The sequence below is a fragment of the Zosterops lateralis genome (genome assembly GCF_965231275.1).
Source record: "Zosterops lateralis genome assembly, chromosome: 32".
NCBI classification, from domain to species: Eukaryota; Metazoa; Chordata; class Aves; order Passeriformes; family Zosteropidae; genus Zosterops; species Zosterops lateralis.
In genome coordinates, this window is record NC_139792.1 from 2,100,685 (window position 1) to 2,113,396 (window position 12,712).

General features: G+C 51.0%; 1 protein-coding gene across 1 annotated transcript in view; it reads right to left on the reverse strand.

Moving 5' to 3' along the window:
- R3HDM2 (R3H domain containing 2) overlaps positions 1-12,712 on the reverse strand; it is a 41,258-nt gene that overhangs the window by 19,043 nt on the left and 9,503 nt on the right. The window contains exons 2-8 of the mRNA XM_083880996.1: positions 3,507-3,705; positions 2,721-2,762; positions 2,188-2,274; positions 1,853-1,979; positions 916-994; positions 216-275; positions 5-58 (exon numbers count right to left, since the gene is read on the reverse strand). Of these exons, the coding sequence (XP_083737122.1) occupies positions 5-58; positions 216-275; positions 916-994; positions 1,853-1,979; positions 2,188-2,274; positions 2,721-2,762; positions 3,507-3,674 (617 nt within the window). The 5' untranslated portion in view covers positions 3,675-3,705. The remainder of the gene's footprint in view (positions 1-4; positions 59-215; positions 276-915; positions 995-1,852; positions 1,980-2,187; positions 2,275-2,720; positions 2,763-3,506; positions 3,706-12,712) is intronic.

Here is a 12,712-nt window from a genome sequence, read left to right on the forward strand (position 1 = left end):
CCCGTGGAGCAGCATCCGGTGGTACGAGGTCATCTGGGGGAACTTCTTGAACTGATTGCTGAGAAGAGGGGGGACAGGGCTGGAGTTCCAAGCAGTTGGTCATGTCAGGATGTACAAGAGAACACTCTCCTCACAAGTGTCTCCCTTCTCCCCCGGGAACCCAAATTCTTCATCACAAACATCTTTTGCTTGACACAAACTCGATGATCACTTACTTGTTATCACTAATGAACTCCAGAATCTCCTGTTCCAACTTAAGCAGCATCATTCTATCCCTGTCAGGAAAAAAAAAAAAAGAAAGAAAAAGGCCACTTTAGGGACAGTGAAACAGCCTTCCCTGCTCCCAATCCCTCTCTGGCAACACAAAAGTCACAGGAGGAAGTGACACCTGATTTTACATGTTAACGGAATGGGCTAAAAAACTCCCTGCTTTTCAAAGGTACTAAATTAAACACCAGATATTTTTTTGCAGTTTAAGGTTGTTTTGCTAACAGTGCTTGGCTTTGGAAAGCCTGAATCCCTGCTCTGCTGGAGACTCTAACTTTGCTATTCCCTTGCCAGCCTTTCCCTCAATCCCACTGATTATTCCCACAGCAGCTCCTTTACAGCTGACATTTGACAACCATTTATAGAAAAGGGGTTTAAAGCAATCAAAATTACTTCTTTGCATGCAACAAATTATTTGTCCTTCTCTCTCTCCATCACACACAATTCCACGTTTGGAATTTGACAGGATATAAAATTACAGTTGTGCTTTTAGTTTCTACATTGTCCCAGCTCTGGTAACTCTTGGAATTCCAAAGAGGAAAACACAAAAATATTTGCAGGTTTTCTCTAAAGGTGCTGCAATCCTCCAGGATCCAAAGACAGGACACACAGATCACTCAGGGAGTTGTTTTACTGACCAGAACCTACCGTGGGTTTTTTTTCAGTGTATTTACTAAAAATTCATGCAGATCTATCCCAGTGGAGTCTGTATATTCCTGGCTGGAATCTGAAAAAAACAACAACAACAGCAGAACAAATTAACAAACCACTGAGACAGCAGAGGGGAGGTAAGGGAGAAGGAAGAAGGGAGAGGAAGGAAGGAGGAGAGAGAGAGAGAGAGAGGAGAGGACTGTGTCTCTGTGTGCAGTGGATGATGTTCCCACATTTCCCAGGGATTAAGCCCCCTTTTCCCAGGACAGCAGGACCAGCACAGCCAGTACAAAGCACTCCAAGGCCATGTCAGGAGGATGACACAGAGAGGGAGGTGAGATGGGTTTGTGGAAGGACACCCTGGTCCCAAGACCACGCTCTGGACACTCCCTGCTGTCACAGCAGGTCCTGGCAGGTGGATATTCCATACTTTGATCAAAAAAAATTCTGCCTTACAATCCTTAAATCCTTCAGGCTCTGGGAATCCCTGCAGGTTACGTGTTTCCCCTCTTCCCACAACTTTTTTAATTTACAAGTAATTGCAGAATAAACCAATGAAACCAGATCAGCACCAGCCCTACAGGGATTTGGGGTGGAATTTGTTCCTCAGATCCAATGTTTCTCTTTAGCCATTTTTATGCCCCAGGAACCTGTCAGGAGATCCAGTGTCTCTCTTTAGCCATTTTTTTGCCCCAAGAACCTGTCAGGTGATCCAGTGTTTCCCTTTAGCCATTTTTATGCCCCAGGAACTTGTCAGGCTGTTGGGAATGTGTCAGCCTGGAGAATCCCTCCTTTTCTCCATGTTCTGCTCCAGAAGGATGTGGATAAACCATCCCTGGAAGTGTCCAAGGCCAGGTTGGACAGGGCTTGGAGCAGCCTGGGATAGTGGAAGGTGTCCCTTCCAGCACCTGACCAGTTCAAACCAGCACCTGACCTCGAGAGAGCATCTTCCTTGGTGTTTTCTCTTTATTCTTGTCTTTTTCTTCTTTTTCCACCCCATCTTTGGTGGATTTCTCCTCTTCCTTGTCCGAGGGGCAGCTCACGTGCAGCTGGATGATGTCCTGGGGTGAAACAAAGGAGGATGGAGTCCCTCAGCCATGGCTGGAGATGCCAGTGGCTGAGAAAAGCCCCACAGGAAGGTCTCAGCCAGCTCTTGTGGGAATTTTTTAGACTCCTCAAGGCACGGGAGAGCAAAACACGGATCATTTCTAGCAAAACATGGATTTCCTGGGCTTCCACACTCCCAAATTTATTTCCTTCTGGGCCTACCTGAGACTCCAGCAGCCCATCCACGAAGGGGCCAGAGGATTCCTCACACACAGCCAAACTCCTGACCAGTTTAAGCTTTGAGTTAGACTGAAAAAGGTAAAAAAAAAAAAAAAGGGAGTGGTTACAACACCTCAGCCAAAACTCACACTTGAATTCCTGCATTCCCAAGGCACTTGTGCAGCCATTCCCAATTAAACTGCTCAGTAAGAGGGATATTCCCCTCAATATACAGAGATGCACAATGACTTGGAATCTCTGAACAATGAATTATTTTATTCTTTCAGCCTTTGAACTAAATTTTAGGTGGGAAATTCCCTGCCTTAATTTCTGCCCTCCCTGACTTCCAGACAGAGCAATTCCAGCCTTTATCCTGTTAGAAAAGAGCCCTGGTGCTCCAGCACATGGAAATCCCTGCCCTGAACCGTGATCTGCTTCCAGGGAGAGGAAAGGCTCAGGAACAGCACCCTAAGGCTGGGATCAGGACTCAGCTCAGAGCAGCCCAGAGGGAATTGAGGTGGCAGCAGAGCTCCTACCTTGGCTCTTTTCCTGGCGTGTCCGTGACCTGATGTTCGTTTCTGTGGACAGAGAAAAGAGAAGACAAGAAATTTAACCTGGATTTTTTCTGCCATTCCTGGGATACAAAAGGGGATTGTGACAGAGATGCTGCTGCTCTGTCTGGAGAGTCACCAAGCCCAGAAATCTCCCCCAGTCAGGCTCTCCCTGCACAGCTCTGGGTCTGTCTGTACAGCTGTGAGCACATCTGGCAGCTGTGCCAGCCCACAGCTGGAATGGCAGCAGCATCCAGCAGGCAGCTGAGGGTGGGAACTGCTTCAAGCTCCACCAGGAGCCACGAGCACAGGTGGCAGGAGAGCAGAGCAGCAGGAATGAGTCCCAGCACCCGCAAATGATGCTTGCACAGAGCTTTTCTTCATTTACTGAAATGAAATCCCAAAACGTCCCCGTCCTATTTTTAACTGAAGCCAAGCAATAGTCAAGCAGCATTCCTGAAACCAAGCTCTCCCTGGATGCCTTCGCTTGACATGAAGTCATTAACTCATCCTCAGATCAAAGAAAGGAGTAAGAGGGAGGTGACAGCCCTGGCACCAGAACCTGGGGACAGAGCACGAGTGTCCCCCAGGGAACATTTCAGTTATTCCACTCCCAGGCACAGGGAATATTTCAATCACTCTGGCCAGGACAGATTCAGCTGAAGAGGAAGGGAGCAGCCTGCACAGTGTGGTGGAAAAGGGAGCTCTGGATCCTTTGGGAAGGGATGAAAACCTGCAGGTGAGGGCCCAGCTCCCCCTGCCCACACTCACCTGAGATTCCTGGCGCACACTGACCTCCTCCCCCCCATCTTTCTCCACCTCCTCCTTGCTTGGTGACCTGGATACGTATTTGGTTTTGTTCACAGATTCCTCAACCACCTTCTTTTCTGATTCCTTCATAATTTCTAGGGACTCCTGTGCCGTGTTGCTGTTGGACATCTTCAGAGCCCTCCGATGCAGCGACGGGCACCTGCAGGACGAGGGACAGGACAGGTCAGGGGGGCACAGAGTACACAAATTCTTACACTCACAGGTTGGAAATTTCTTGAAATCCACCTCGTGCACAGATCCCAAACCAAGCACTCCCACTGAACCCCTGGGTGCAGCCCCAGCTCGAGCACACCTGGAGCTCTGTGGTTGTCACCAGGATTTTGGAGCCACCAGGGCTGGAAAAAGTCCCTGAGAGGTAAAACAAAGGTCCCAAGGCAGGTGAGTAATGGACAGAGAGAGGCTGAGGGCAGCTCTAAACCAGCAAACATCACACAGGTGAAATAAAACTCCAGCAACCACAGCTGTGCTCTGCCCCAGGGCAAACCACCACCAAATTTTGATTTGATTTCCTCAAATCCCAGCCCAGTTCTTTTTGTAATCAGTCAAATCTTCAGTGAGAAAATAGCCTTGTACTCCAAACATGCTCTGTGAGATAAGGTAACCCTGATATCTCCTTCTGGTCAGATACTTCACGACAAGTGGGACTCAAATTACACATTAAGACAAAAATTCCTGATAAAGTTGCATTTAATTGCTTCCCTTTGATTAGCAAGAAGCAGGGAGCCCATGGAGCCCCTGGAAGCACCTCTGGATTACATGGAGCCTGTGCTTTGGTGTGCTGAGAGCCTCAGCCAGGACCTGCTCATCAAATTAATTCCAAATTGATCATCTGCAATCAAAACATCAGCCCTGCCCCTACAGCTCATCAGGAACTGGAGTGCCAGGACACAGGGAATTGCTCCCCACTGCCAGAGGGCAGAGATAGGGGGGATATTGGGAAGGAATTTCTCTCTGTGAGGATGCTGAGGGCCTGGAATGGATTTCCCAGAGCAGCTGTGGCTGCCCCTGGATCTCTGGAAGTGTCCAAGGCCAGGCTGGACAGGGTTTGGAGCACCCTGGGATGGTGGGAACTGTCCCTGCCCACGGCAGGGGTGGGACTGGATGAGCTTTAAGGTCCCTCCTGACCCAAACCACTCCATGATTTTATGATTCCAGTCGCTCAGAGCAGGTCTCAGAGTCTGAGCAAGGAATAAACCAGGTCCGTGGGGCTGTGGAGGGATGTGGCACCAAGAAACACCTTTGGAGAGACAAATTTCCAAAAAGAAAAGAGAAGTATGAATCAGAGCGAGGCTCAGCAAAAACCCCTTGTACCAGAAAACACATCTGTTTAACAACTCATTTTCAATTCCTTTGGCAGAATGTGGCTGAAACAGAGTCAGAACTCATGAGGATTTATTGATTCCTGACTCTGCACAGGAACAGCTGATACTCCTGGACTGTTCCCCTTTAATTTGTGGAGCTGTTGAACACAAAACGTGTATTTGACATTTATGCAGTTGCTGGAATTGGTTCCAGGCACAGAAAGCAGGAGGATGAAGTGAACTGCCTCCATTCCATGGATCCTTACAGGAGTTTTAATAGATTTGTTAAGACATGGAGGGCAGGTGCCCTGGGGTGGCTGGAAAATGCCAGATCCAGTGGGATAATGGGACAGGACTGACACAGGGAGGCAGCTTGGCCACCTCAGCTTCCTTATTCCATCCCCACCTGCTCAAAGCTGGCCATGAGTGAGGCTGCTGCCAGTCCTGAGCCACACACGACAGCCAGGAAAAGGAAAAGTTACTGAACTCAAGCCTAAGCAGCACCTTAAGTGGGTGGGAAATATCTCTGAAAATTCGTGGGGGAAAAAAAAAGTGCAGGGAAAACATCCATCCTGCAGCTGCAGGGGCCTGTCCTCACCCCGGCAGGCTGAGATCCAGCAGTGGTGTTCCCAGGGATGCTGCACAGTGTGATGAGGCCCACACAAGGGAATCCCACGCTGCTCTGACAGGAATTAGGTCAGGAAGGGAAAAGGGAACACTTTGCCTCGTGTGCCTCATTTGTGGGAGGATTATGCAGGGGGTGAAGGTGGTAAACTCTGCCTCTCCCCACCCCAAAACACTCCACGCTGTAGGAAACTGCTCCAGGCTCATGCCCAGGCCGGGGGCTTAAATATTCCAAGAGGATCTGGAGCAGATTTGGGGAAGGGAGGGAGGAGGCAGCACCGGAACTGCACACATGACACTCAAATAAAGGAGCAGGTTTTTGTACAGCTCATTCCCTTTGCACCACCCACCCTCTAACAAGCTTTTCCCCCCAAGCCAAACACCTCAGCCAAATTTAAGAAGGATAACAGGATCTTTTCCCGTCGTGCTGCAATGTAACTTCAGCATCACACAGGGCTTATTATCAGATTTCCCAGAAAAAGACAACTCAGAGCCACAGAAAGTGACATTTATCAGCTGCCCCCTCCTGTCACAGCTTCCGTCCCCGCCAGGCAGCCTCCAGGACATTTCCCTGCGTGCAGAATCCGGGGAAAGATCTGTGCACTGCTGCTTTCCAGAGGAGGATTCCTTGCGGGATGAATGAATCAGCCCCGCTGCCTCGGGCAGCCGTGGGACGCAGCGAGGGGGTGGCAGACACGAGTGACGGTGACAGACAGGCCTTGTGGAGATGTGCAAGTTCAGAGGACTCAGGGGAGGTGGGTGGGATCGAGCTGGGCCTTGGCAGAGAGCAAAAAAATGACACAGATGCAACACAAAATCTGTGTCAGGAAAAAGAGGATGGAGCAAAGGTGGGAGAAGGTGGAAGGGAGGAGGTGTTGTTCCTGTTTTGGTTTGGGGATGGGGATTGGCAAAGCAACTGGGTCAGTGACAGCAGTGACTGGGCACACTGGGAATGCTGGCCAAGGGCCAGGGAGTCGGGACACATTTAAATCCTCCTCCTCACTCCAGAAAGGAACATGGAATTCCACCTCTGCTGCCTTCTTGCCACCCGCAGTTTGCAGCTGCCGAGAGCCCCGGGAATGCAGCAGCAGCAGCTCCTGGTTGGGCAGGGGAATAAAAAAGCAAGAAAGTTCTGCATTTCCAGTTCAGATGGATCCGGCAGCAGATCTGGGAAAGGCAGGAAGCTCCTGCTAAATAAACTCTCTTCCTGGCCTTGTTTCTCAGGGAACAGACCTGCTCCTGAGCTAAATGAGGATGCAAAGGAGACATATGGCTGCTGGGTGCAGCTGCCCACACACGGCTTGGGTGCTGCAGAGGGATGGAGGGATCTGGGGTGGGGATGGAGGGGTCTGGGGTGGGGATGGAGGGGTCCGAGGGGGGGATGGAGGGGTCCGAGGGGGAGACAGAAGGGTCTCAGGTGGGGATGGCGGGGTCTGGGGGGGAATGGAGGGGTCTGAGGGGGGATGGAGGGGTCTGAGGGGGGATGGAGGGGTCTGAGGCAGGGATGGAGGGGTCTGAGGGAGGGGATGGAGAGGTCTGAGGGAGGGGATGGAGAGGTCTGGAGTGGAGATGGAGGGGTCTCTGGGGGGATGGAGGGGTCTGAGGTGGGATGGAGGGGTCTGGCGGGGGGATGGAGGGGTCTGGCGGGGGGATGGAGGGGTCTGAGGGGGGGATGGAGGGGTCTCAGGTGGGGATGGAGGGGTCTCAGGTGGGGATGGAGGGGTCTCAGGTGGGGATGGAGGGGTCTCAGGTGCCTCAGCTCTCCCTCTCAGGTTTCAGGGCTAAGGAAACAGGTGATGAAGGAGGGCATTTGTCCTGCTCTGCTCTGGGACAGCCTCACCTCCAGTCCTGTGGGGGAAGTTTTGGGTGCCATGAAATACAAGGATCTAAAGCTCTTGGAGAGCATCCAAAAGAAGGACATGGAGATAGAGAAGGGTCTGGAAGGAGCAGCTGAGGGCTTGTTCATCCCGATCTGCAGCTTCCTCATGTGCTCAAATCTCTGCTCTCTGGTGACCCAGGACTCGAGGGAAAGGCTGGAGCTGTGTCAAGGGAGGTTTAGGCTGGATATCAGAAAAAGGTTTACCCCCAGAGGGTGGTGGGGCACTGACCAGGCTCCCCAGGGGATGGGCATGGCTCTGAGGCTGCCAGAGCTCCAGGAGTGTTTGGACACCACTCCCAGGGATTGTTGGGGTGTCCTGTGCAGGGTTGGGAGTGGGACTCAGTGATCCTTGGGCTCCCTTGCAAATCAGGATATTCCAGGTGGGTTTCACCTTCCCAGCCCCTGCCCAAGCCACAGCCACAGGAAACAGTGTCAGTGCTGCAGCATTCCCACCTGGCTTCCAAGACAAGACTCCTGCCTCCCTTCCCTCCATTTCCCTCGGTTATTAACCAACTCTGGTTTGGCTTTCCCAGACTCACTCCATGGGACATTCAACAGGGCCATGCAACAGGGCCACGTCCCTGCCAGGGGTGACACAGAACAGCCTTCACCATCCCTCCCAGCCCAAACCACGCAATGACTCCCCCAGCACCCCAACATTCCCCTCTGCCCTTTTTGGGGGCAGCACCCACCACCCACCACCCATCACTGCCCTCCCGCTGGGTACCAGTGATGCTCTGGCCAGCGATTCGCTGATTGGCTGCCCGGCAGCCAATGGGGAGCCGAGCTCCATGGCAACGGGGCCCTGTCGCCAGGAGCAACGGGGCGGGGGTGACTCAGGTCCCCCCTCCCCAGCGCGGCTGCGGAAAAGGCTCCGCACAGGGAAAAGTGGAGGCGGTGGGGTGGGGAGGGGGCTGAATTCCAGCCATGAAACCCCTCGGGCTCTGCTGGGTCCTCTTTGTGCCCAGGGATTGTCCCAGTGGCTCCTCTTCGGCCAGGGATGAGCGGTTGGGACAATCCTGGAAATTAGGGGCAGGTGCAACAAGAGGATGGGATGGATGGATTTGTTGATATGAGAAAAGCTCATGAAACAGCTCCATCCTGAGCTCTGCTCAGGTAAAACATCACTGCACCAGCATGGCTGCCTGGGGCAGCCCCAGCACCTGGGAAAAGTCTGCAGGTTCAGCTGGAATTCCGACAGGTAAAGAGCCTTTGGAGCTCACTCCCCTTCCCTCCTGCTCTGAGTCAGGTACCAGCTCCCACTAGGACAAGCAAAACCCAAAGAGAAACCCCAAACCCAGAAACACTCATCAACTCTCAACTCCAAAGCCACCTCTCCTGAATTCTCTCCTTATTATCAGCTGGGGAGGGGTGGAATTCCTCCCCCCCTTACAGCTCTTACAAAACCCAGTGAGATTCCCCACAGGAGGCCGGACGTCTCTGCCTGCACAGTCCCTGTGCTTAGTCATTGCTTTAAATCCTAATCTCCACCCCCACATGACATCAAATTCTGAAATTATGATGCAGATGGAAAGGGGGTTTGACTCCAGGTGAAAAGGGGGGAAATAACCTTATATGAACAAGGAGACAGGAAATGCAGGTGAGTCGAAGTGGATTCTGGAGAATCTGGAGGTTTCCTTGTGGAAAACATCTCAAAGCACAACATCGTTTCAGGAGGAATAAAATATTCTGATATTTTGTTACTCCCCTCATCATCAAGGCAAGGATTAAACTCAGGAGAGGCATCAACTTGTTCTCACCCTATTCCAGGAGTGTCACCAGGACTGCCAAAATAATTTCCATGTGATGCCCAGGAATCACATAAAGATGGATAAAAGTTTTATAAACATCAATATTTCTTTTTTTAGGAAGAAATTCCTCCCTGTGAGGGTGGGGAGGCCCTGGCACAGGGTGCCCAGAGGAGCTGGGGCTGCCCCTGGATCCCTGGAAGTGTCCAAGGCCAGGTTGGAGCAGCCTGGTTTAGTGGGAGGTCTCTCTCCATTAAAACAATGGGTGGAATGAGATGAGCTTTAAGGTCCTTTCCCACCCAAACCATTCCAGAATTCCGTACTCAGATCCTTTCCTTCACTTTCCTCCCCTTTCAAGCCCCCTCTGGTCCCCCCTGAGCCACAGTCCCAGCTGTTCTCTGCTGCTCTTCAGCACTTCTGGTATAAAAATCTCTTAAATACTCTGATTTAGATGGGAAAACTTTGCTTAAATCTGATTTCCATGTGATGGAAAAGCAAACACAAGAGAATTCCTGCTGCAATTATCCTGTGCCACATCTCCTACACACTGACAGGATACTGACAGCTGGGAGAAAAGTGCACAAAACCCCAGGAGTTAAATGGTCCTGAGGAACATTTCTCTAAGGAAAGGGGGATTAAACAGTTTTAATTTCAAGTTGTTTGAACCTGGAGCTCCCAGCACCAAGGGCCCTGCTCTCCCTTCAGGTAGGAAAAGGGACATTATTGATGTGATGTTAGAAAGAAAGGAAACAGTGATCCTGCTGCTCTCTTTTCCTTTCATTTTTTTTGGGAGCTGCTTTAGGCTGAGCAATAACCTCCTCACCCCTCATTTCCAAAATCTGGGAGGAGGAAAAAAAAAACCAAAATCAACACCAAAAGAACCCCCAAATCCATTAAAAAGTGACGGATCATCAATGCCACAGCCCTGGTGAGAACGAAGCAGAAGGAAGTGCTGGCTCCCAGTGCAGCACTGAAGCTTTGTGGACAGTTCCTGAGCGTTCCTGCACAGAACTATGGGAGAGAGGAAAGAAATGCAGGATGAGAATCCCCTGTCAGAGCTCCCTGCTCCATTTCACACCACTTCCCACTTCCTCATCACCAGCTATTCCTGTACTCATCCGAGGAGCAGGGAACTGCTCCGGTGACGTCAAAGCAGTTTCCCAGCAACAATTAATGAGGGCTGTCCACCACAGGGGTTTCCTGAAAAGCGAGCAAGGAATTATCCACCTACTTTCCACAGTGTCAGGATGCAATAGGACAGCACCGAGCAGGGATTTCTGTTAACCCCTCCATGGCCCAGCAGAAATACCTGATTTTTTTTTTTTTTTTTTTTTTCAGAGAACCCCAAGCAGAATTCCTTCCACCTGAGCTCATCCATAATGAGGCACCTGCACCAGAGGTACCAACCAGGAAAACATGGAAAATTCTTCTCCTGGTGCTGAGCCTGTGCCAGGCAGGAGCAGCAGCATTAAAAATCTGGATGAGGGAACGAGGAATTCCCTCACCTTTCCTGAGCTGACCTGGCTGGCAAAGCACATCCCTAAACTTTGTTTATCAGCCCCAAAACATCTCAGCTCCCAGAAAAACTCCACAGGAGGAAGGCACAAGGCAGGGATGTTATCTCTAGCCCTCTTCCTGCTCCTACTTTTCCCCATGACACAGAGCCACTGTGCAGACACTGGGTGTTCTCCAGGTGGGAGCAAAAAATGGATTTGAACATTAGAAAAAAAAAAAAAAAAAAAAAAAAAAAAAAAAAAAAAAAAAAGGGGGAAATAATGAAATAATGATTCGAAGAAAATGCTCAACTTTATTTGTTGGCTGCCAGCAGAAGTTGGGATTGAGTGTGAAGTCTGAGGAGCAGGTAGAGAGATCCTGAGATCTCAAAGTACAATAATTATACCTCAATCCCCAAAAAAACCCATCTCCCAGCACTAAATCTGGAATGAAGAGAACATAACTTCTTGGGTGTTGGGTAAAACTGGACAATGCACGTGTGTGAGGAGGGGGAAAAGTCAATCCAACCAATCCCGATTCCACTAAACGATTCCACTAAACCCAACTCAGTGAGGGGTTTAAATTAATTTAAAAATGAGGTTAATATATCAGTGAACACAAGCACTGTCCTACAGAACACCAAATTGCATAAGCCACCCTGAAAACGTCACATGGCACGGAGCCAGCTGAGTAGCCAACGCTCCCCATCAACTAGCCAGCTCCAAACTAGTAAATCCATTAAAACATAACCCAACAAAAGAGCTGGGAAAGGCTCTGCCTTTGCAGAACAACGGGAACTGCCCAGGAGCAAGCTGCAGACGCTTGGAGCACAAGGAGATTCCATGATGCTGTCAGGGGAACTCCTTAATGACATGGCAGAGCACAGGATGCCGACCGGGGATTCCCTCTCTCCGTAGGTGCCTCCCCGGCAGCACAAAAGGAGGAAAGAGGAGAGCTCATCTCACGCTCCCAAGTCCTGACTGGGATCCCAGAACCACATGTTCATTTAGTCCAGCTCCATTTTAAATTAACCCCAGAAATCTTGGCACTCACCAACGGGAGAGGGACACTGCTGGGTCCCCATCCCCAAAACATTCACCCACATTTATGCTGCATTTTGCACCAGGGAGGGGGAAAAGCAAAGTCTGATCAATCTTTCTTTTCCTAAGCCACAAATAATTAAAAAAGCTCATTCTAAAAATAAACTCACCGTGGCGGTTCTGCACTCTGAGCACGTCAGCTGTTTCCCGATTTCAACGGAGACTCCATGGCCGTGACCAGTTCAAGAGGAATTCTGCCAGGACAATCTGGCTCCCGGGAACCTCCCGCCAGCTCTCCCAAAAAATAAAAATAAAAAAAACCCCAAAAAAACGCCTGCGGATCTTTGCGGCTGCTCCGGCGAGCTCGGGGCTCTGACAAGCGGCTCGGCAGCGGGAGCAGATCCCAGCTGTTCCCAGGGATGTCAGCACAGCTCTGCCAATAGCCACATCCACACCCCCTTCCCTTGCTCTCCTGCAAATCTTCAATGGAGCTGCCTCCGCGCAGCCCGAGACGCCGTTAAAGACGCAGCATCCGGCCCCTGCCGGCCCCGGAGAGAGACGTGGGGGGTCCTGCTGGATGGGGAGTTGGATGTGAGCCAGCAGAGTGTCCTCCAAGCCAGGAGGGTCACCAAGTCCCCAGCATTGCTGGACAGCGAGGGAGGGGATTGTCCCACTCTGCTCTGGGCTCACCTCCAGTCCTGGGGGCAGTCTGGGCATCACAACATGAAAAAGGTCTAAAGATACTGGAGAGTGTTCAGAGGAGGGACAGAGGAATGGGGAAAAGGTCTGGAGTCACACAAGGAGCAGCTGGGGTAGTCTGGGCATCACAACGTGAAAAAGGTCTAAAGATACTGGAGAGTGTTCAAAGGAGGGACAGAGGAATGGGGAAAGGTCTGGAGGAGTCACACAAGGAGCAGCTGAGGGCACTCGGCTTGTTCAGCTGGAGGAGACTGAGGGGAGACTCCTCAGGGGCTGCAGCTCCAATTTCTGCTCCCTGTGACCGGGAACAGGACCCCAGGGAATGGCTGGAGCTGTGGCAGGTTGGATATCAGGAAAGGTT